The sequence below is a fragment of the Fringilla coelebs genome (assembly GCF_963513975.1).
Source record: "Fringilla coelebs genome assembly, chromosome: Z".
Lineage (NCBI taxonomy): Eukaryota > Metazoa > Chordata > Aves > Passeriformes > Fringillidae > Fringilla > Fringilla coelebs.
In genome coordinates this window covers 70,314,414-70,336,973 of record NC_140031.1, presented here as the reverse complement: position 1 = coordinate 70,336,973, position 22,560 = coordinate 70,314,414, and the positions used below count along the sequence as shown (strand labels likewise).

The 22,560-nt window shown below is 42.3% G+C and overlaps 1 protein-coding gene across 1 annotated transcript; it reads left to right on the top strand.

Annotated features, from left to right (window-relative positions):
• Positions 1-10,426: 10,426 nt before the first annotated feature.
• STARD4 (StAR related lipid transfer domain containing 4) lies at positions 10,427-20,670 on the top strand. Its single transcript, XM_084224972.1, has 6 exons — positions 10,427-10,444; positions 10,743-10,872; positions 12,723-12,772; positions 15,239-15,365; positions 16,508-16,622; positions 17,054-20,670. Exons 2-6 carry the CDS (start codon positions 10,768-10,770, stop codon positions 17,278-17,280), a joined length of 624 nt encoding a protein of 207 aa, XP_084081098.1. The 5' UTR covers positions 10,427-10,444; positions 10,743-10,767; the 3' UTR covers positions 17,281-20,670.
• The last annotated feature ends 1,890 nt before the right edge of the window (positions 20,671-22,560 follow it).

Genomic DNA, 22,560 nt, shown 5'->3' with positions numbered 1-22,560 from the left:
TTTCAGTGCAGCACATTTCTAAAAAGCCATTAAACATTAGCCTTCTAAACAAAGAATGGTAATTATTCTGTGGTTCTTCCAGGCAAAGTGCAATAGCATGGCATCTTAATGTGTAGTACAGAGCCCCTGCTTTGAGCCAAGATCCACCTTTCAAAGATCTGTAATCTCAACTTTCTATTCTTGTTTTCTCATTGCTGTAATTAAAGATCTGGTTTCCTAAACCTGAATGTGATCTTCTGCCTATGACCTGAGAAATAAGTGTTTCAAGGAACATTTGAAAACTTGGCACATTTTATGACTGACACAAAGAAGTCAATTTTGGTACTTATTTAAATTGGGAATTCCTCACCATGACTGAGATAATGAGTTAGAACAGGCATATATCCAACAGCTACACCTTACTGATATTACTCTCTCTTAGCAGCACAAGCATGGACAATTCAAAGAAAAGACAATGAAATTACTGCTTTAAAAGAAAACATTGCTTTGGGGTTGCTGCCTGAGTCTTTCAGGGATCAAAATTGCTATAAGGGACAGCTATGAATTTATCATAAGCCAACATTTTAGTACCAGAAGATGTGGGACCAGTAGTTCTCACAAATAAGTGTATTGTATGTATAAACCAGGAGTTACCAACACAGCAATTTTTCAGTTCTACTTTTTTCCTTTTATTAGCAGGGCAACTACAAATTCACAAATGAACTATGACTGTTTAACTTCATGGCAAAGCCATTGGCAATATTCTTCATTTCTTGTCAGTGATAAAGTTCTGTACACTGCCTCATGGCCCACAGTCTGTGCTTCTGACCCCCTTGGCCGAGGCACTGCTATCACAGAATGGTACCCTCCTTGACCAGCTCAGCAGAGACCTGCTCTGTCATTGGCACATCCCCAGGGCTGTCTCTTGGAGAAGAAAAAGGTGCCCCTGTTAGAAGCACTAAATGAGAACAATAGGGATGGAAAGAGGTAATAAGTTCCCAAACAGATGAAACTACAGAAAGACCTTGAGGGTGTCACTGAAGTCTGTCCAAATCAAGTTCAACAACTTTTTTTGAGATAATAAAGGCATTTTGGTGAACAGCTTCCAGGTTCACTATGATGAAATGACTGCAGAGAGGCCACAGACAAGTGTATCCAGGAACCCAGATAAGGCCAGAGGTTAAAACTCCATCTGTCATTGGACATAGGTCTTTTACTACACTCAGCTTGCTGCAGTCAGGAAAACATTTAAGACACCCTAAACATTATTAATTATGGTAGGCAACGTATTCTCTGGGTTGCAATCAGCATTACAGGGCATTTAGAGTGTTTGCAGGACAAGACTATCCAACAACTGGGAACTGCTTGTGAGACTCCATGCACACCACTCTTACAGACACTATTGCCATGTACTGCTATGGTGCACTATTGCTACTTAGGCAGTACTAAAAATGACAGTGTGACCACTGATTTTGAAAAAGGAACTAAAATATTTCAGAAGCCATTCTCTTTAAAATTCCCCTGATGGGATATGGCAGGAGAGGAACAGAATCCAGTCATTTGGAATTCTTTCATAGAAAGTTACAGCACTTTTCTTAATATCAGATGACAGAGGCAAATAACTACAGAGATAATTTTAAGGCACTACGTCTTTTACTCTTCAAATCAAGAAGAATCAGCTCATCATCTAAATCTCCTACATGGCTTTGCAGTCTGCTTTGAGAATAATGTGAAGGTAGATTTTTTTTTTTTCAAGGGTAGAATGAGAAGGTATACTATGTAAGATAGAGGAACCAAGGACTAATCACTGTTCAGAGAAATCACGGTTCTCCTTCCAGATACAAAGAGACTTTATTCTGAATTTAATTTTGTTACACACCATATTACACTGGGAACCAAAATTGAAATAAGCAGTTCTAACTTTTTTACTTCCTGCCCATAGGGAAATAGTTAGATATTTGTCCAGAGACATAAAACAGCAGATAAGAGAAAGATGGTTTAGCGTAAATCACAGTTAGATAGAATTAATTAAAGGGATATCGAACATATTTTAAAACTTTATAAGACTTTAGCAACACTTTCATGAGGAAAATTTGCCCCCTTCTTGACAGTATTTGGTTTTAGATGTAACTTTCAAGTGCAGCTGCTTCATAAAATAATATTTATTTTGTTTTCCTGCCATCTCGTGGCTTAACCGCAAAATGCACTTAAAAAAAAAGAGGTACAATTGCTGGTCTGTGAAGTGATTGCTTTTGGAATACTGTTTGGCCTAAGCTGTGCTCCAGACCATCACCCCCTCTTCCCTAAACAACACTGCAGCTTGCAACGGCATGGACCTGCAGTCCAATGAATTCCTGCAACAGCTAGATTCCATGGAAGGAAATTGAGGCAGCTAGCCCAGGTCTCGCCAGAGGGGGGATGGCCCATTCTCTCTTCCAGACTGTTCCCTTGACCCACATCTGCCTGAGCCAGTGAATTCTTATTGCATTCCTGTTTCTTAGTTAAATACATTAGTTTGAATGATTATGTGAGAAGTGAACTGAATTCTAGTCTGGCTCACTCACAAACTGAGGCAAACCCTACCAGAGCTATGTAACTGAAGCATGCAATATTATTAGTTACACTTCTCACCATCTGGAAAGTTGCATTTGGCAGTATGTATGAGTGCTAAGAATCCAGCTGTAGCCTTTTGGGATTTTTTGGCATTTACAGGGAATGGTCAAGCTATCTGATTTAATACAGCTCATTTTAAGCAAACATGAAATCCTAATGCCATTTCTGTCATTTTATGTGGGCCAACTGTAGAAAATAAAGACTTGCTTTCTATCACACTATGATTGAAAGGCATCACATTGTACGTTTCCCTAATCCAGCCTAAGTTAATTGAAGATCAGACATGAAAAATATTAGAGATTTTCTACAAAGTTTAGAGGTTTTTTTGTTTGGTTGGTTTGTTTTGTTTTTTGCTGTGGCCCACTTTTTAACTGCTCAACAGCAAAACAAAGTTATTTGTTTTCTTCATGCCTGTGACATATTTGTATGAAAAAAATTTTGCCCATGCTGCATTTGAAAGAGCCTCCTACCAAAGATGTATAATCAGTTAGATTTAGTGGCTCATGTGACAGTTTGTGGGTGAACACTACATGTGCATGTTTTTAGCAAGAGGTGGCCTCTCAAGATTTCATTGGCTGGACTTTCTAGAAAGTCAGACTCCTCCAGCAGTTGTCCTGCCAGCTGAAATGCTATGCTAGTCTGACTGAATATACCACGAGTGGTTAAGTGCAAAACACTTTTGCTAGTCTATGATTTAGCAAGAAATTTTCTGTACCATATAATTCCAGGTGAGCCAGTAGAAGGTTTCAACCCAAAATTGTTTTAGTTAAATATCAGTTCTCCTGTGCCACTTGCAGAATGCTCTTTCCAGTTCATTCCAAGACTGTGGTTTTCCAGGGCAGGTTTTTCTCTAACTTCAACTTTCAACTGTTCTACTTACACCTGAGTTGCAAACCTGGATGCTTGTATTTTATTTTATTGACAGATAACATAAACTGGGTAGTTAGAAAGGTGTGTGTGGGGGGGGGGAATCTTAGAAGTCAGCTGCAGAAGGAAAGCAATTGCAGGATTTCTCACAAGATCCTCATAAAGAAGTTGACACACCAGCTGGAGGACCAGATAGTGAGGGAGGTGATGGCCAGGCACAAAGCCTGGTGGGAGCAGTGTGACCCAGGGGTCAATTTACTGGGTCTGAACCTCTTTCACCTTCATTAATGTTCCAGACCATGGGGCAGGCATCTGCACCCTCCACAAATTTGCTGATGGCACCAAATGGAGGGGGCGGGGGGGCTGATACACCCGACAGTCGTGGTGCCATTCAGAGGGACCCAGACAGCCTGGAGAAAGGGGCTGATAGAAACCTCATCCAGATCAGAGGACACTGAGATCCCGGCCGGCTTCAACCATCCAGTCCCTGGGTCTGCACTGAAGAACAGCTTTAAAGGACTACACAGCCCATGTGTTTTGTGCAACACAGAAGGCGTGGGTCTAGAAAGTCTGGATTTTACCGCAAAACTGATGCCTGTGCAAAGACCACAAACTTGCAGAACTCTGACATATGTGGAGGGCTTTCTACTTTTCACAGTTAAAAGTAACTTAAGTTTATACTTAAAAAAACCCCCAAACCAAAACCAAAAACTCAACAATGCTTTGAATTGTATTGTCAGTTATGAGTATTTTTCACTGCTTGAAATTGCTCGGATCTGCAGCACTGATCAGATTCATGTAGATTTGAGTGCAATGTCCTGGTAACACCGAGCACAATGACCAGCTAAAAAACTGAGTAGTCAGAAGAGGGTAATGATAAACAGACTGCTCATGAGCAAATTAAGCACAGCTCTAGGAAGAGATCAATTGGTCAATCAACCAGTCATATCACTCTCCTATAGAATTACAAATCTAGAAAAAAAACCAAAATTCATTATTGATATGTCAAATAGAACTGTATTACAGAACACGTATTGGCACAGACCTTGTAGTTACTTTTCATAAGTTCATAACTGCTAAAAAAGACTAAGGCTCATAATAAATATATTGGGCTCCCTTGGTAATCACATCCCCTGGCCCACTGTAGCTTATTCATGATAAAATAAATACTTTAAAAAAATCTAGTAAGAAAAGGCTGCTTTTTCCTCAAACAGTAACAAACAGTGACAATTCTTGAAAAGCTGTCTAATGGCTCTTGTCAACCCATCAGCCAAAGGGATGTAGATGCCCCAAAGAATGAAGGACGTCATCATCGCCACCCTTCTGCACTGGAACTATCTGACACCTCTAATTGCTCAAGCCTACATTAATGCTTGTAGAAAGAAGAAAGCTTCTAATGAGGCAGAAAACTAGGAGAAAAATCCCAGCTTTTCAACTTATCTGTAGCTATTGATTACTTGGGAAAAAGAAGTGAGAAAACAGAAAGCCTGGTAACATGGATCTTGGATTTGGGTTTTCATTTCCAAAATTCAGATTTGATTCTGAAGAGCTGTATTAATTTAATTCTAAATGGAGATACTGTATCTCCATATGATCAAGTCAGCTCAACCAGCAAAGAACAGTCTTGGCAGGATAAAATATGATGGGTTTTTTCGAGTCCTCTGTGTGACACAAGTTCAGACTATATTTTACTTTGAGAATATCAAATACATTATTATTAATGGCAGCCTGCTGAGCTTTAGATATAATACTTGCCAGAGAGATCAAGGATATCTTTTTTTATCTGGAAAGGGCACTAAATGCATCTAAATTTAAGAGAAAAAAATTGGTCAGAAAAACTTTAATGAGGTAACTGTATGCCACTGATCTTCTCCCAACAGCTGGAGTTAAGGTTTCATCCAGTTAAATACTTTGGGTACTTTTCTTGGTTGGAACCAGCGTGCTGAGTGTCATATATGAGTGAGCACATTATGTATTAGTGGTTCTATAACTTTTTCTACAAAATCAGAACTTGGTCCAATATGTTTGGTAAACTGCAGGCATTTTGCTGATGTGCAAGACATTAGGATTAAATGTCTACAGTTCCTTGTGTCTGAAAAGCAGGCAAGATTGTACAGAGAAGCATCTTCAGTGATCAAAGTTATTGCCAAGCACTGGTAAACTAAAATTAAATACCAGTAGTTAATCTCCCATTTTTCCAAACAACAGGATTTCTAGTATGAAATATCAGGCATTCTAAGCATTCTAAGCATTCCTCTTCATGGAGGTGAATGCAGATGTTTCCAGAAAGAAAATTATTTTATCTAGTTACTTACCAGTCGGGGGATAGAGGTATTTTAGGCTTTTTGACAGTGTTTGTGGGTCTCACCCATTCTGGTAATCAAAATTCACCCGTGCAAGGTGTTATGTAACAAGAGGAACAGATGTTCTTCCACAGCAATACAGCATACCTCAGGCATGACACAGCTGTGGTGTATTTTGGGAGTGGTTCAGGAGTTACTGTGCAGAGATGGGCCAGAGAGACCAGCAGGAAGGAGCAGCAAAAGCTCAGCTCTGGTATTGTTAGCAGTATTTAACTTTCATCTCCTCACAGCAGTTTTCTCACATAGGCACAAGCTGGTGGCATTGTGGGTATTACTGTAACTCATGAAGGAATGTAAGACAGGAAAAATATTCAGCATCACATCTCACATGCTTCACTGACACTGTGCTCTGCACAGCTGGGAAACCAGAAGGTATGGAAATACTTCACTGTGAGCAAGAACCAGTTTATAAATCCTGAAAGCACCCTGTGGGCTCATATAATAAAATTAATGTAAATATGAGAATACAGAGTATCTACAGTCTATAAGACTACTTTGCAGAAATCTTACAGATCTCCTAAACTTGAGAAACTTGATGTACAAGTTTCCAGAGAAGCTTTAAAAAACCCAAATCTTCTGTTATAATCCACCCAGTCCAAGGAAACATAAAACATTCATACAAATAAGGTTTTATTAAAAAATCAGCATTTTCCTATGCAAACTTACCAATTCCCCCCTTCAAGAAAAAGAAATTTCCCTCTTAAAAAATGAAAAACCTACACTGGTGGTTTGAACTAGTAACAACCCCCGGGGAAGGAATGTCATGCTCAAAGGCATGAAAGCACTGGACTTCAAGGAGTGTAACAGGGCAAGGAAGAGGGGAGAAAGCAGCCAGGGACTGGCCAAATGTACATCTTTTCACTCAGAGAGATGTAATAGACAGCAATCTGAAGTAAGATGAATGAAGCATGTTCCTGTACAGTCACTATGCTTTCAACTCAAAACTTCTCTCTTGATTCTGTAATTTGCAAAATTTTAAGGATTGCATGGAAAATATCATCATTTTTTGTTTAGTATGTGCTAGCATGACCTTTTTTTAGAGAGCCATTTTCAATTAGGGAAAAATGAGCAAGAGTTGTAAATTGCAAAGGGGACTAGGGACAGCCCAAAAGGTTTGGTGTAAAGCCCTGTATTGAAAACAAAACCATGCTCAAAACACTCATTTTGGGAGCCAGCATTGGCCAAAATGAGCAACATATCACCACACAACATATCACACACTACTCTAATCATCTGCTTTTTAATCAATTTATCTTCCTGTCTTTACAGGTCACTATCCAATGTGTTTGCTGGACTGAATGATGCCCTGTGAACAGTGCAAGCCTGCAGGAAGCAAGCACTTATACACTTTTGAAGTTTGCTTCAGCTGTGGGCTGGCCGTAGGCGCTGCCATTTCCTAGGACAGGAATCCGGCCTGCTTGCCACTTCACGGAGCAAAGAGAAACTTCAACACTTCCTCGGCATCTTGCTGAGTTGTGTTGCAAGCACTGCTGACTGGACCAGGAGTGTCTCAGTCTTTCTCACCTCAGTGTGTCACTCACCATGCTCTGCAGCACCTTAGGCTCTTTGTGGCTGGACAAATATGATGTTTTCAGTTTCAGGTGCTGTGACAAAAGCCACAGCTAACAGCCACCTGGAGATGTTGACCCAGGGAATCTTCCTTCACTACTCCTGCCCACCACATTGGAACTTATAGGACATGCTTCAGCTGAACAGCAAACACACAGGACTCTGGAAAGCTGCAGCCCTGTGTAAACCTTTATATGGCCACTGTAAAGAAGCCCTGTTGTCCCCAAATCTGTTCTTGCACACGGTGTGCAGGAGGCCAATCCATACACAGAACAGCGATAACTGATTTATTTACATACCTGTGCAGCAATGGGGGCTTGGTGGCAAATCCACAGAGCCAGCACCATGACTCCCAGAATTTTTACTATTTATACATTTTAGCAAAAATATGAACTAATGTTCATTGGCTAAAAGTTGCATGGTTCTCTTATTATTTAGTAGCCTATCTTCTACAGGTTAAGTCACTCCCTTCTTATGTTAATTAGTCTGCATGCTCAGCCTTTCTTTACTTTTGGGCCAGTGGTTGCATCTCCTGCTGCTGCAATTACTTTTTACCCACTCATACCTTGTGGAAACCCAGGGAACAGGGAATATTTCTCTGTCTGTTCTGGGGTGCCCTGACCCCCAGGGGAGCACTGACTTTGACCCTCATTCATGGAGAAAGCTTCCGAGACTTCAAGATAGACTGGAACCCACAAAAGTGTGAAATAGATTATAGAGAGCAGTGTAGGTGTATCACCTGGGTGAGAAATTTAGGTTTTAGGATTTTTAGTATGTTGTGGATGGAAGCAAGACGGAGGGCACAGGATGTTGTCCTGAGATCTTTATGCTTCTTCCTTCTTCTTCATGGATTTGGGTGGTATTCTGTAATTGGGCAGAAAAGTCTGCATTGCGGGCTCTGTGGGATCAGTTATTGGGTTAAAAGGGAAAAAATCTAGGTGTCCTTTCTTAATTGGATAGTTTAGTCTTAAAAGACCTTGTAACAAGACATTGTAAGCCATTTTTGTGGTGCTTTTCCAGCGTGCTGTACCTGGTGTGGACAGCGTGCAAAACTTTAGATAAGATAATAAACAGGAACCTGAAGACTGAAAAAGTCCAGTGCGTCTCTCTTTTCTGACAGAAAACTGCTCCAGAAGGGTCTCCCCCAACAGGGGAGTCCCCAGGGAGGGCACAGGCTGAGGCCCAGAAATCGAGAAATCAATAATACCTGATTCAGCACAATTGCTGAGTTCCTTTATTAGTTTCTTCCCTTTCTTGGGGATTCTGTCAGATATTCTTGTGGCTTGTAAATTCTGCATTCTTTGTGTCCACCATCAGTGGTACATCCTTCTCCCCAAGCTTTGCAAACCTCCCATAGGTCTGAGATCACTGATGTCTGCCAAGCCCTAAATCTTAATAAGAAAATTCTGCCAAAAACTAGTTTGTTTTTCTAACATCACTTAGAGCTTGTTGGCTACTTTCTGTTTCAGGGATTAAATCTTTCTTGTTGTTGAAAGTATAAAAAGGTAATACATTAAAGAACATCCCTTCTTAAAAAATTTTTACATCTTCCACATTTTGTAACAGTACATTCTTCTTCTAGGCATTGTCAACCTCCCCCGAGGTCTGAGCATTGAACCTCCCCCTAAGTCATGACAATGAAGCACATTGAGTCCTAAACCTTAACAAGGCCATTCTACTTACACGTAATTGATCTTTTAAACACCTGGATAAACATATAATGAGTGAGCAACTGGCTCACCAGTCAGGCACAAAGGGTTACAGTGACTGGGGTGACACCAAACTGGGGACCTGTCACTAGCAGGGCTCTGCAGGGCTCCGTCCTCGGCCCTGTGCTCTTCAACACCTTCATGTATGATCTGGACACAGGACTGCAAAGTGCACGTAGGAGTTTGCTGATGACAGGAAACTGAAGGAGCTGCTGATCCCTCCAAGGCAGGGAGGCCCTGCAGAGACCTCGATGAATCAAAGGACAGCTCAACGAGGAAACATGCTGGACTCTGCACCTGGGATGGGGCAACCCTGGATGTATGGAGAGACTGGGGAATGAGAGGCTGGAGAGCAGCACCGTGGAAAAGGACCTGGAGGTCCTGGTCCATGGCAAGTTGAACGTGAGCCAGCAGTGCCCTGGCAGCCAGGAGGGACATCCCTGTCCTGGGGGCACCAGGCACAGCATGCCCAGCTGGGCAAGGAAGGGGATTGTGCCACTCTGCCCTGGGCTGGGGCGGCCTCACCTCCAGTGCTGGGGGCAGTTTGGGAGACCACAATGTAAAAAAGCTTTAAAGCTATTAGAGAGTGTCCAAAGAAGGGACACAGAGCTGGTGAAGGGCCTTGAGGAGCAGCCTTGTGAGGAGAGGCTGCGGGCCCTTGGTCTATTCAGCCTGGGGGAGACTGAGAGGAGATCTCACTGGGGTCTGAAACTTCCTCATGGAAGGGGGAGAGGAGGGGCAGACCCTGATCTCTCCTCTGGGGTGCACAGCGACAGGGAATGGCCTGAAGTTGTGTCAGGGGAGGTTTAGGCAGACATCGGGTAAAGGTTCTTGCCCCAGAGGGCGTTTGGGCACTGGAACAGAGTGCCCAGGGCAGGGGGCGCAGCACCAGCCTGACCGAGTGCAAGAAGCGTTTGGACAATGCTCTCGGGCATTCTGTGACTCTTGAAGTGTCCTGTGCAGGACAGGAGTTGGGACTCCATGATCCTGGTGCGTCCCTTTCAATTCAGCTGATTCTGTGACTCCCTGCGATCAGTACATGAGCACAGCAGCCCTGGCGCTGTCCCAGCGAGGCGGAGCCGCGCTGTCCCTGCAGATGCCGGGGCCGGGCGCGGGTGCCAGTCCCCGCCCTCCCTCACACCACCCCCGCCATTCCCAATCCGGCCCAAGGCTCCGCCCCTGGCTCATGACGTCACGGTCGCGACACATCGCGAGGTCGCGTGACGCGAAGGGGCGGTCCCCCCCGCCCCCGCGCCTGGCGGATCGCGCCACCATTGGCTGCACCGGCGGGGCGGTCGCTTTCTGATTGGCTGCCGGTGTCGCGCGCTGTCGGGCCGGCCGCGGGTGAGCGCGGAGCCGGGGGGCGGCGCGGCCGTGAGGGGAGCGCGCCTGTCCCGCGTTCCCGGCGGATCCCGGGACGGGGCTGGGGTGGCGGCTGCTGGCTGCTGGTCCTCGGCCTCGAGCCCCTGACCGTCGGCCTGCGCCCCTGGCAGCCGCTGTCTGCCACCTGAGCCCGGCTGGGAGATGTGCGGGTGTGCGGGCGGCGGCGTTTTCCGCATCCTCCGTTCGGGTTTGGAAGATCCGCGCTGTTGCTGGCATCCCTGACTCCGTGCCGTGTTCTGCTCTGTGTCTGTGTGATTAGGCATCTTCGCGCGGGAGGGAAGCAAATGGATCCCCTGCCCAATCCCGTGCCCCTGGCCTCGAAGCTGCGGAACACGCTGGTTCGGTACCACAGCATCGGAGACGGCGAGTGGCGGGTGGCGAAAAAAACCGTGAGTGCTCGGGGCGGCTTCCCGGTTCTGCTCCACAGGAAGCTGTGGGTCACCGGTGGGGCGGTGTGCCATGCCACACGGCTTAGAAACACTTGGCCGCGCCCTGCAGGACTTGAAACTGATAGACGCTGTGAAACCATCCCTCTAGAATATCTTTAGATGGCAGGAGGTGTTTTTCCCGTTCTCAGGCATACTCTGTCATTTCTTCTACCCATTTTCCGGGGTGTATCTCACGGAAGAACCTGTGTAGGATTATAGGCTTGACTTACAACAAGATGTCAAGTAGTTAGCATTAATAGTGTTGCGAGCGGCTCACGTGTACTTCCAGCGAAGCAGACGCAGCCTGCTGGCATCTGGAATCTCTTGTCAATAAACAGTTCATCATGCTTCAGGTTTCAAATGTCTTCCTCTTAGAAATGAGATAATTCTCAAGGCTTCCTCTCATACTGTTTGACCTTTCTGTTCTTTAGAGACTGCACATTATCCTAAGTTTCCTTCCCTGAAAGGGAATACAGTTCCTGCTTTCTCCAAGCAGTTTGCCATCCTCTTCTTTTGAGCTGCCTGGGTTTTTTGAGTTTGAGACAAGCTAAATAGCCTTTCCTTGTGCATCAGTCCTAGGCTGGGTGAATACTTTTTAGTGCTGTCCTCCACAGAAAGTAAAGTGTAGCAATATGGTAGGACTAGTGTAGTAAAAGTCTATCTCTGTCTTTTTATTATAGTGGTTTTGAGTACTGCTTTTATTTTTTTCTTCCATCATGAGCAGATACTGATAAGACAGAGGCAACTGATCCAAGTGTAACTTAATATTTGCAAAATTAATAAATTTGCTGTTTGGAGAGGGATGAGTGGAGCATCCAAGCCTTTCACTCTTGCAATACACCTATACCACCCCTACTCTACTAAGTGTGTTGTTATATTAAGTACTACTGTATTCCTTTAAAAAGTTACCTTCATCCTTGTGTTCCAAATCCTCAGATTTTACCCCTCTCTCCAGCCTTTCCTTCCTCTCTCCTTTCTTTCCTCCCTCCCTTTTTTCCATTTTGATATTTTGCCATGTAAAAGAAATTCAGAGCTTTACCTACCACAAGGAGATGTGTTGTGCCCCAAAATACCTTAAATGATTCTGGATGTAGTACTTAACAGTACTGTTCTTTGGGACATTTGGTCCTTTGTGCTTGTGTAATCGTGATTCCAAATAAAGTGGTGCCATATGGTACTCTTCAACACCAAAATTCAGACATTTAGTACAGAGGTTCCATGTCATAGTTACCTAAAAATCAGAAGATACTGGTTTCTCTATTTTCTCTGCGTAAGTTTAAGATAAATAGACTACTGCTTGCACGACTCTTCTAGTCAGGCATCTAGGAGAGAAAGGTAATTGAACTTTCTTGCCTGCACCTGCAGCTCATGCACACTTCTGTAACTGTGTTACAGGAGTGCAAGCAGAAGTAGTGTGGTCTTCCTGTCTGAGTAATATCCGGCTGTTGGCTTTCCAGTGGCCTTGCAATTGGAAGGCTTTCCCTGCTAATGTTGTTCCTTTATTCTGTGTGTTTTCACAGTAAACTGACTTGGCCTACCAAGCCCTCCTTCTGCACAGACCTCTAGTGTTTCACTCTGAGAAAGCAAATTTTCTGTTTTTTTTTTTTAATAATAGAAAATTACAAGTAAAAGATATCTGAAAATTCTGAGGAAAATTGGGCAGTGGTGACCAGGTGAACCATGGCTAATTATAAATTTGGCTATTATATATTATCTGCTTTTCTTCAAGGAACTTGAAGCATTTTCTGGACTTCTTGCAATTATATCCAAGTGACAATTAACATTGTGTCTTTTTTTTTTTTTTTTTTCAGAAAGATGCAACCGTGTGGCGTAAACCATCAGAGGAATTCAGTGGATACCTGTAAGTTTGCCTGCACAAGAGATATATTTTTAATGTTCCTCAGATGTGTTCTGTAGAATTTAGAAATTAAGGCTGTGAGTTCTACAGCCCTCAGCTACACACATCCTTCAGAGGGGAAGCTAAATAGGTTACCTATTGTGGCTGTACTATTCCTTTCTAGTTTTTCAGTTTGACACTTTAGCATTGCATGGTGTCTGGAACAACACTGAAGTCCTGTGGAACACACCACAGGACTCCCATTAGCTGAAGTGGCAACGGCATCTGCCTAGATGATGTCCTGTAAGGCTCAGAATCAAGCCTGGGTTCAGTAGTTATGAGGGATCACTGGGTGACAGCTCATTCGGTCCTTGGACTCTTGCAGTGACTGTGCAACTTCAAAATACCAAGTTGTGGGGTTGTTTGTGTGACAAGAAGGCCCTTCCTGTGTGAGTCTCTGTCGCTGGGTTCTGTTGGTATCTGTAGGGTTAGGTAGAGAAATAGTTACTAAAAACCAGCACTCTGAGGAAACAAAGGTCCTGTGAAAAGGTAGTGTTTAAAATTATCTCAAAGACTGATACATCCCACGGAATTTAAGTCCTGTTGAATCTGCAAGAGCTGATGGCCCCAGACACCAAGGGTTCCATGGCCCCGCCGGCATAGCAGGTTGTGTTGTTGAGCCATTGCCAGGGGGACAGTGGCTGCTGTGTGCAGGTGAAGACCCCAGGATTGTTTAAGCACCTGGAGAACTAAAGAGCACCTTGAAAAGCTTTCCAGACACCTGCCTGCCAGCCACTGACATATTCATGTGGTCTTCCTGTTCCAAGTATACTGCTGAGATGGGCTCCATACAGGTGATTATGAGTGAATATGGGTGAACTGCACAAATGAAGAGGTCAATCTGTTGCTTGATTATTTACTATAAATAAGAACATCTTAATGAATAGAAAGTATTTTTAAAATAATAATTTTGATGGATTCTTCCCCTTCAGGATTTGGAAGCCCAGTAACTCAAGAAAACAAAATTTCTGGTATCTACTAAAATATCAAATTAAAAATGAACATTCTGTAATATCATGTACCAAATTATTTTATTTGGTAATCATATGCCACTAAAGCATAATATAGTTTCTCATCAACTTGGTTCTACTCCTGTGTTATGATCTGCTCTAATCACAGAGGAGTAAAGAGAACTAACTGTGAATAAAGCAGAATGAACCCAAAAACATTCAGATATTCCCCAGAATTTGATTAAAAGCAGACAAGGCTAGATCTTGATACTGAAAATTGATACATTTTATTTCGTAGTAAAAGAGGCAAAGAAAAAGAAAGAAATAGAAAAAGGGAGGTATGTTTGGGGGGACAGGGAAAGTGACAGAGGTAGGTTAAGTAGAAACGTGTTACCCCTCTGTGGGTCTCACTGCTCCCCTCAATCTAGTCTTCTTGGTGGTGAGGGTCCCCCATCCAAAAGTATAGAGTCCCATGGATTAATATAGGTTTGGGCAGGTGGGAATGCCCAGATGCCTCCCCTGAGGGAGGCAAGTTTGACACTGTCCCTTGCATGACTCTGGATCTGTTATGTCATTTTGCATCATGTGCAGCTCTAGTGCAGGGTCTGGGGACCCCTTTAGGAGGGCCCTTTAATAGGCCGTGACAGCCCCTCTGCTGTCCCTTATGTGGATGTCCCTTAGATGTGGCTTTGCCCGGGTGAGGAGGCCCACAGCTGAGTTGGTGTGCACTGCAGAGCATGGGCTTTCACTGCCTCTGAGCAGAGGCCTTTTCACCACACCCACAAAATGTCTTCTCTTCCCCCTTTTGGTGGGAGGGTCTCTTCCAGCCTGACCGCAGATTAAACTGGGGCTGTTGCCTCCACCCCCAAGGTGCTGGGTTTAATCGTGTGAAAGTATTTTTCTCCCTCAGCCTAGGCCTGAGTCACTTTATCTTATCTCAAATCAATTTACAGTCCAGAGTTTCAGGAGGCCCATTGAGGGTGCTTCTGTGCAGCTTTTGTTACACAGTTTTGCTATAATAGGCAAAAGTCCTTCATAAAACTGTTAAAGCCGTAAACCATAGCATTTCAATCTCCAAATCCTGTTACTTCTGCTTTATGAAAAATGTTTTTCCCATTATATTCCTGATCTCCTTTTTACTTTAGGTTTACTTACCTGTGGTGAACTCCCTTGCTAGCCAAGCAATAGGAGTAAAATGACATATTGTTAAAGTTGTTGAAGAAATAAAAGGGATAATTTTTATCCATGGAAGAAATTTGCCATATATAAAATACTAACTGTGTAAAAAGAGACAATTTTTTCAGAAGAAAGTTTCTTGCAGAGAAGAAGAGATGGACCCATAGGTGTTCTCCTGTACTGTTTCTCTGATGCAATTGTCCCCTGACTGTACTTTCTGGTATCAAGGTGTTCTTGTAAGTGTACTGTTGAAAATTAATGGAATATAAAGAATTTCTTACTAAATGTAATCACATTTTTCTAGTTACAAAGCTCAAGGAGTGGTGGAAGATGTTACTAACAGAATAGTGGATCATATTCGGCCTGGACCTTACAGGCTGGACTGGGACAGCCTTATGACTTCAATGGACATCATGGAAACATTTGAAGAGGTGAAAACTTGTTTAGATTCTTCAGGGAAATGTGCATTGATGAATACATGAATTCAACATTCATGGCTTTAATGTTCATGTAGAGCAGAGCAATTCCAACAGATACGAACTTTTCTCAGCATTCTTTTTTGCATGCATGATCAGCATTGTGCATACATGTGACCACAGATCAGGCTCTCTAGCAGCACAGTCCTATTCTGAAGCTTGAAATTCATCTGTCCATTAATGCTAAAAATAAAGGAGTCAGTCACAATTCTCTTGGACCTGGGAGCTCTGGTAGCCTCTGACAAAATTTACATGCAGAAGGCTACGGTGTGATACTATGTATGCCAAAGCCATTTCATACAGCTTACTTTCTTCCATTCCACAGCAAACAATCATATTAGTCCACACATATGTAATCTGCAACCTCCCCCTCTTCCTGAAGGGCTGACTTGTGTAGCATGACTTTATGCTGACACACAAAATAGTTCATGAGGGTCAGGACTTGATAAAAGAAAGGTAGGTTTGAAGCTGGTTACAGAACAGCTAGTAGCCTTCCTTTGGTTAATGCAGGCATTCAGTAGGAATTCAACATCTGGACACCTGGCTTGAACAGAGATTGTCATTTGCTCTGTCTCTGAGGGAAGATTTATATGACAAGGTATTTTGTCTGTATAACATATATACAGCCTCTGCTGTATTTATTATAAGAAAGCCTGTTTTGAAGAATTGTTCACATTCCATTTTATTTTTCACTTAGTGGATTAAAAGTATTTGATAGAGTATCTTGAGTACCAAGAGATTCCTCTTGAAGTTTGTTCATGGTCCCTTTTGACTTCTCAAGTGCTCTTTGGCAACATAAGAGCCATGTGCCTTTTAGTTGTCAGGCATGCCAAAGTTCTCTTGCTTTAGATTTTTAAATCTTTATGGTGCCAGATATTCTCTGCTTTCACAACTCTCACTTGTAGCCACAAGTCCTTAAAACTTCCAGCTTTTAGACTGAGATTGGCACAGCCATTCAGACCTCACTGAATTTGCAGTGTAGTTGACAGGCTGTGACCTTTGTGATGTTAGCTGCCTGCAAGCATTATGTTTCTCTGTATTCAATATACTAAGATATATATTTTTTTTTTGCCCTTATAATTCTGTCACTCAACAAGAACTGCTGTGTGATGCGCTATACAACTGCTGGCCAGCTCTGGAACATCATAGCACCAAGGGAGTTTGTTGATTTCTCTTACACTACAAGCTATGAAGATGGGCTTCTAACATGTGGTAAGCCATCACCTGCCTCTGTAAATTCTAACTTTGCAACAGTTGTTTGGCTTCAGATTTAGTACTGGTTTACCCATGAACCATTCCTTTTTGTCAGGTTTCACTCATGTCAGCTGGGGGGCAGGAGAGTTAGAGACAAGTTGAGTCCTTCAGCTCAAGTCTTAGAACAAAGTGTGATGAGTAACAACTTGCTTCTTGTAAATGGGGGGAATGTCCTCTTTTAACATTTGATTTTTTGCTTATCAGAGTTTGGATGAACAGCAAACTTTTCCATGCATGAAAGTACCCAGAAACTCACAGTGTGCCTGTCACTACTACTAAATTCCCCAACCAGAAGCTTATATATTACAGATCTACTGCACATTCATTTCTTTTTAACCTTTTTCAAATTAATTTCCTTTTCTGTTTGTTTATTTTATTTTCCTTGACAGGCATAAGCCTGGACTATGGAGAGGTGAGACCAAACTTTGTCCGTGGATTCAATCACCCTTGCGGTTGGTTCTGCGTCCCTCTCAAGGACTCTCCTGGGCACAGTCTTTTGACAGGCTACATCCAGACTGAACTGCGAGGGATGCTACCACAGTCTGCAGTAGACACTGCCATGTCTAGTACCCTGGCCAATTTCTACTCTGACCTCAAAAAGGCACTCAAAGCGTAGACAAACAGAGACTTAAAAGCCAGTTCATTCCTTGCAATCAGATTATGTTGTTTAGCTTATCATAGGTTACCTACTGAATTGAGGTAACACTCTTCCTGAATGACACCCAAACCTTTGTGTTGAGGATCCAAGCAACTTTAGCAAGTGCTTTTTGATGTAATAATTAGCATACATTCCCAGTGCACAGTGTGAGGTGCTTTTTTGCTGCTCAGCACTCTGCAGCTTTGTGAGGAATAGCCTGAATCTCTAAACTGCCAACTTCCTCAGTAGAAAGCACAAGATGTGTGTGTGGGCTTGAAAAATGCAGTATGAGCTCAGCTCTCTCCAGCAGTTTTGGGAGCCAGGTGCTCAGGATTTTGATGGTGCAGGTTGCTGTACAGGCAGCATCTCATTGAAGATGTAATTTTGTAATATATATATTTATATTTACCTAAATTTTAATTTATTTTTTAAAGTTCAGCTGCATCTGTAATTTGTTTTTAAAATTTGCTTTGATTTATCATAGGGATATTATATAGCTAAGTTGTTAAATGATACTATTCATAAGAAAGCTATTTGTACTTGAGAGCAAAAGTGTTCATTATTGGCATTTCTTTGATGTTGTAACTGTAACTTATTTGCTGTTGTATATAACAGTCTCAGTACATAAAGAAATGCCCTTACAGCTGATCCAAAGCTCATTTAGATCATCAGGTGTCTTTCCATAGGTTTTTTTGGTGGGCTTTTAATCACACAATTGTCAAAATAGCAAACCCCCAATGGATCTTCAGTGATACCCTGTACTTCTAAGGAGTTTTTTACTTAAACTTGGATGTAATAGTGTGTGTGGGGATTTCATTTGGTTGGGCTTTTGGGGGGTTTTCTTTCCACGTATGTTTCTTTAACTGCAAACCCTGGAATTACAAAAGCAGCAGAAAGAGGCACTCATTTGCTTCAGAGATAGGTGTTGCTGTAGCCACAACAGCACAGACTTGCCAGTGTTCTGGTGCTGGGAGTGCTCTGTGTTACTTCCCCTAGATTGATCTTTGCAATAAATTAACATCTTGAAACACGAGCAACTAGAGGCCAAAGCTCAAGCTGCAGAATTGCTGAGATCTGCTGAAGGATACAGGGTCTTTTTTTAAGATGCAAATTTCAAGGATATTCAGCAATCTGCATCTGTGATTCTGACAGATACATAGCAGCAGCATTTAAAAAATGACTCCCTCCCTGGTAGGAACATGAATTCTATTTAAAATCTGATGTTAAGCCTTTGATGTTGGTATGTGTCATTTCCTCAGGTGACACTGTAGTTTAACCCCATGTTTTGCCAGTGCTCACAGTTGCAAGTTTAGCTGTGTAGGAGTTTGGGAAGGTATCTTGGATCCCTGATATTGTGGAGTTGTATACATACAATCCAGGGAGGGGTAATGGACCGTCAAAAAACCAAAAATTCAGATAAAAGTCCCCAGTAATATTGGCTTTTTTGACAGTGGCCACTGTAACTGAACTCCGAATAGTGAGGACTTTCCTTTCTCATTGCTCAGTCAGAGAGGTAGAAAAAACATAATACCAAATATAGTGGGGGCTTCTTCAACCTGCTTCATGTTTTAAGGTATTTAGTACTATTTAAGACTGTTAAAAACAATGCATGAAACAGCCTTTGGGTCTTCATGGGCAGAAAATGTTAATTCCTTTTTAGGTTTTATGTATTCTGCATTTCCCTTTAAACCCCTCGATGAGTCTTCCCATTTTTTTCCTACCTTCCTTGTGTCTGCCAAAGTACTGCAAGCTCATAAGGTGATCTTCTACTGCCAAGGACACCAAGGAATTGCTGCCAGAATCCTATCCTTTCTAATACTGGTACAGAGGTAATTATGAAATCTCTGGCAGTGCTGCTCCATGGGATTGGGATGAATGATGACATGATTGTAGAGGAAACTGTTTGAAGTGTATCCTGTTTTTTCTTCCCAGTTACAAAGATTACATGTGCAGTGAATCTGCATATTCATGTCTTCTCTTTTTAGAGCTGCGGGAACTGACTAATGGAGGGGTTGTGATACAGATGTACATAGAGAAAAATATTGCCCAGTTTAAATCTGCACAGAGGCACTTCAGTGCTGGAGAAATGGATCAGAAAGAGCACAAGACACTTGCCAGGAGGATGTTTGTAGAATATCAGGCGGGCAAAAGTAATTGTTCCAAACACCCATTTTAGTGGCTCTGACACACATACAGTATCTATCCATATTTAGTATCCAGTGAAACGGCTTTTTCACTTTTTGGTAGAGACAAGATGGTGAAGCACAGAGCGGCTGAAGAAAAAAGAACTTGAGCTAAAATAAGAAAATTGCTAGTGTATTTTTGTATATTGATACTTCTAATGAAAATTTCAGCTACTGATTAATACAGAACTAGAAAAAAGATGTCCAATTGCAAATGTATTTATTTGAACCTGAAATTTATATTATTTTTATATAGCTATAGATGGAGAGGGAAGAAGGATTGTTCTTTAACCCAGAGTACCTCAGAATCAAGAAAGCCACGATATCAGAGCCTCTTCTCCCACTGTTGCGTTCTCCTGAGTTACTGGACAATCTAGGAGGAGCCAAGAGGGTTAAAACAGGAAAGCAGTGCCAAGGACAAAGTGCAGGAACCTATGTTTTGATTATGCAGAAGAAATGGGAAGCAAAATAAATGCTTAGTACAGATTTCTATCACTTAGGAATATAGTTATCTAGAAGTGACTTCTGAACAAATTGCCCAGGAATAGCAGAGATCTGGCTTTGCTACACAAATAGCATGTATATAGACACGTCAAAATTATTTTTATATGGCTAATAATTTTTTTTTAAAACTTACTTTTTTTTAGAGATTTGGGCAATGTGATGCTGTACACTTTGGCACTTTAACTAGGTACTTTGTAGGTGTGTGGGAAACATGAGTGAAGATATGACAATTTTCATGTTTGGGTTCTGTTCCTCATCTAAAACCTCCAGCATTAAACCTTGCCTGTGATGTGCAGAAGATGCAGATCTGGGGTTAAGCTCAATTTAGAGGCAGTCAAAGTAATTTACCAAATCTGGCTGGGAGGTGGACTAGGACTTCAGAGATATATTCTGTGCACAGGCCCTGATCTCAAATTTGATGAATTTATAAATGTGAAACATGATGAAACATGCTTATAAAACACAGCATACGTAATTCCTCCAGTAATCGTAAGTAGCCAGAACATGATGGTGTGGCCTGGCTGTTTAACCTAGGAGGTTCACTGTTGTAAAAATAGCCCTAATTCTATAGAAACCACTCAAGTTGTGCCTGTGAAAGTCAAAGTCTGTTTTAACAGTGGGTTTAACTTACTGTGTTCGCATTTAAGCGGTTGTATTTGTATTTTGAGTGCAAATGCAGAATAAATAAGATTCCAACAGGCTTGTGATGTAGTTTCTTCAATACTTGTGCAGCCATATGTAGCATTTTTGGGGAGTTATGTCTGATGGTGTGGTTCATCTTCAGCTACATGGTGATCTCAAATGATACCAGTTTGTCTCAGTAAATTTGAAAGCCAAAAACCTGCCTTCACTTAGAAACTTGATTTAGACTGAGGAAAATGCCCAACTGAAATGTCTTGAAAGCTGTACAAGTAGGACTTTCTCAAGGCTTCAGTTCTAAAAATGTGTATGCAGGAGTGTTTGTATGATGGCCCCATGACTGTTGTGGAAGAACTTTATTATTTTGGCTTTGTATTATTTACCTTTTTGTATGTTTAAGAAGTAATCTATTAACCATTAATTTTAAGTTAATCTGAAACGCATGAGCATATAGCACCTGGCAGAAGGTATATAGATGTATGTTAGGTGTGTAAAACAAGCTGCAACATGTATATTGGCATGTATTTAATTAGCACCTACAGAAACTAAGAAAATCCCTGTATCTTCTCTAGAGCCTTCCCTTGTTTCTCTTGCAAAGCTGGCATAAGGGCAGTGGAGTTCAGTAGCATTTGACTTCAGTGGACAGAGGTGTAGCCTTCCTCTTGCTGACAAAAGGAACTGTTACCTCTGAGAAACAGCACACTCTTGTAGGGCATGTATCATGTCACCTTCTGCAAAGTGTGGTAGGGATAGGTATAGAGGCCACTTGGGATCTTTGGATAATCCTTAAGGACATTAATTAGAATTGTTAAAACATTGGTATTCAAACCCATTTCCTGGTGAAAGAGAGATTTTAAACCTACACTAAATATTAAATGTTCTCTAGAAAATAATATACCCTGAAGTTCTAAACCGCAATTTAAACTTTGTAACACATCCTGCCTTTTCCAGTCCTCATTGGGCTGTGCTGGTGACTCAGTTTTACAGTTCAGGTAGGGACTGCTTATCATGGAGTTAACCTTCCTTGGAATTGTGCCACTAGCAGGGAGAAAGCAGACAGAGATGGTAACAGCATATGGCAGGAGATACCTGTGCATATTTCATAGCTGACCCACATGATAAGAAATGCCAGATGTGGATTAAGGAGCCTCAAATAACAACACATTACCCAGAACTTCCTTCTCCAGAGTTACTTTCTTTAAAACATTTCTTTCAGTGTGCCAAGACACTGGGAGAAGCTAATAATCCTCAGAAGTTTTTCTTTGATACAGGTAACCTAAGTGGAACTCTTAGATGATCAGTTACTGCCTGAAGTGGAACCAGGAACTGACCTTGGTCAGGCCCTCACTGGACCAGTTTGGCTCTGCCCTGGGATGCACATGGGTAGAAATCACTTCCTGAGCTCTGTACCTGAGCCTTGCTGACCTGCCTGCCAGCAGAGACCCCTCTCTGAGGCAGTTTATAACCCTGGAGAGAAAATTATTATGCCAAGATTCCATGACTGTCTCAGCCTGCATTTTGGGCTCCAGTCAGGGAGCATTGCTGCTGAGGCATTGGTGTCACTAATTCCAGCTCCGGGGTGCACTGGGGAGGCAGGGCAATGCTCAAGCATTGGTCAACCCATGTTATTTGGGTGCCATACAACTCCTCCTAGTCTGTATGCCTAACAGGATTTCAAGCTCCTCACAGTTTGAAGGGGGAAGGAAAGAAATCACAGCAGGCCTTTTCGCTGGAGCATAAGCCATGTCTCCAGAAACCGCCCTCTCTTCTGCATACAGGATTTAGGATGCAGCCTCTATGTGCACAGCCATATCTGCAGAATTTAATGGTCTCTCTGTTTCAATCAGCTAAATAAAAATAAAATTTTGTATATGCTCAACATGGGCAAAACATACTTCTGTTCTGCTGTGTGCCTTCCAGCCCACACCATGGG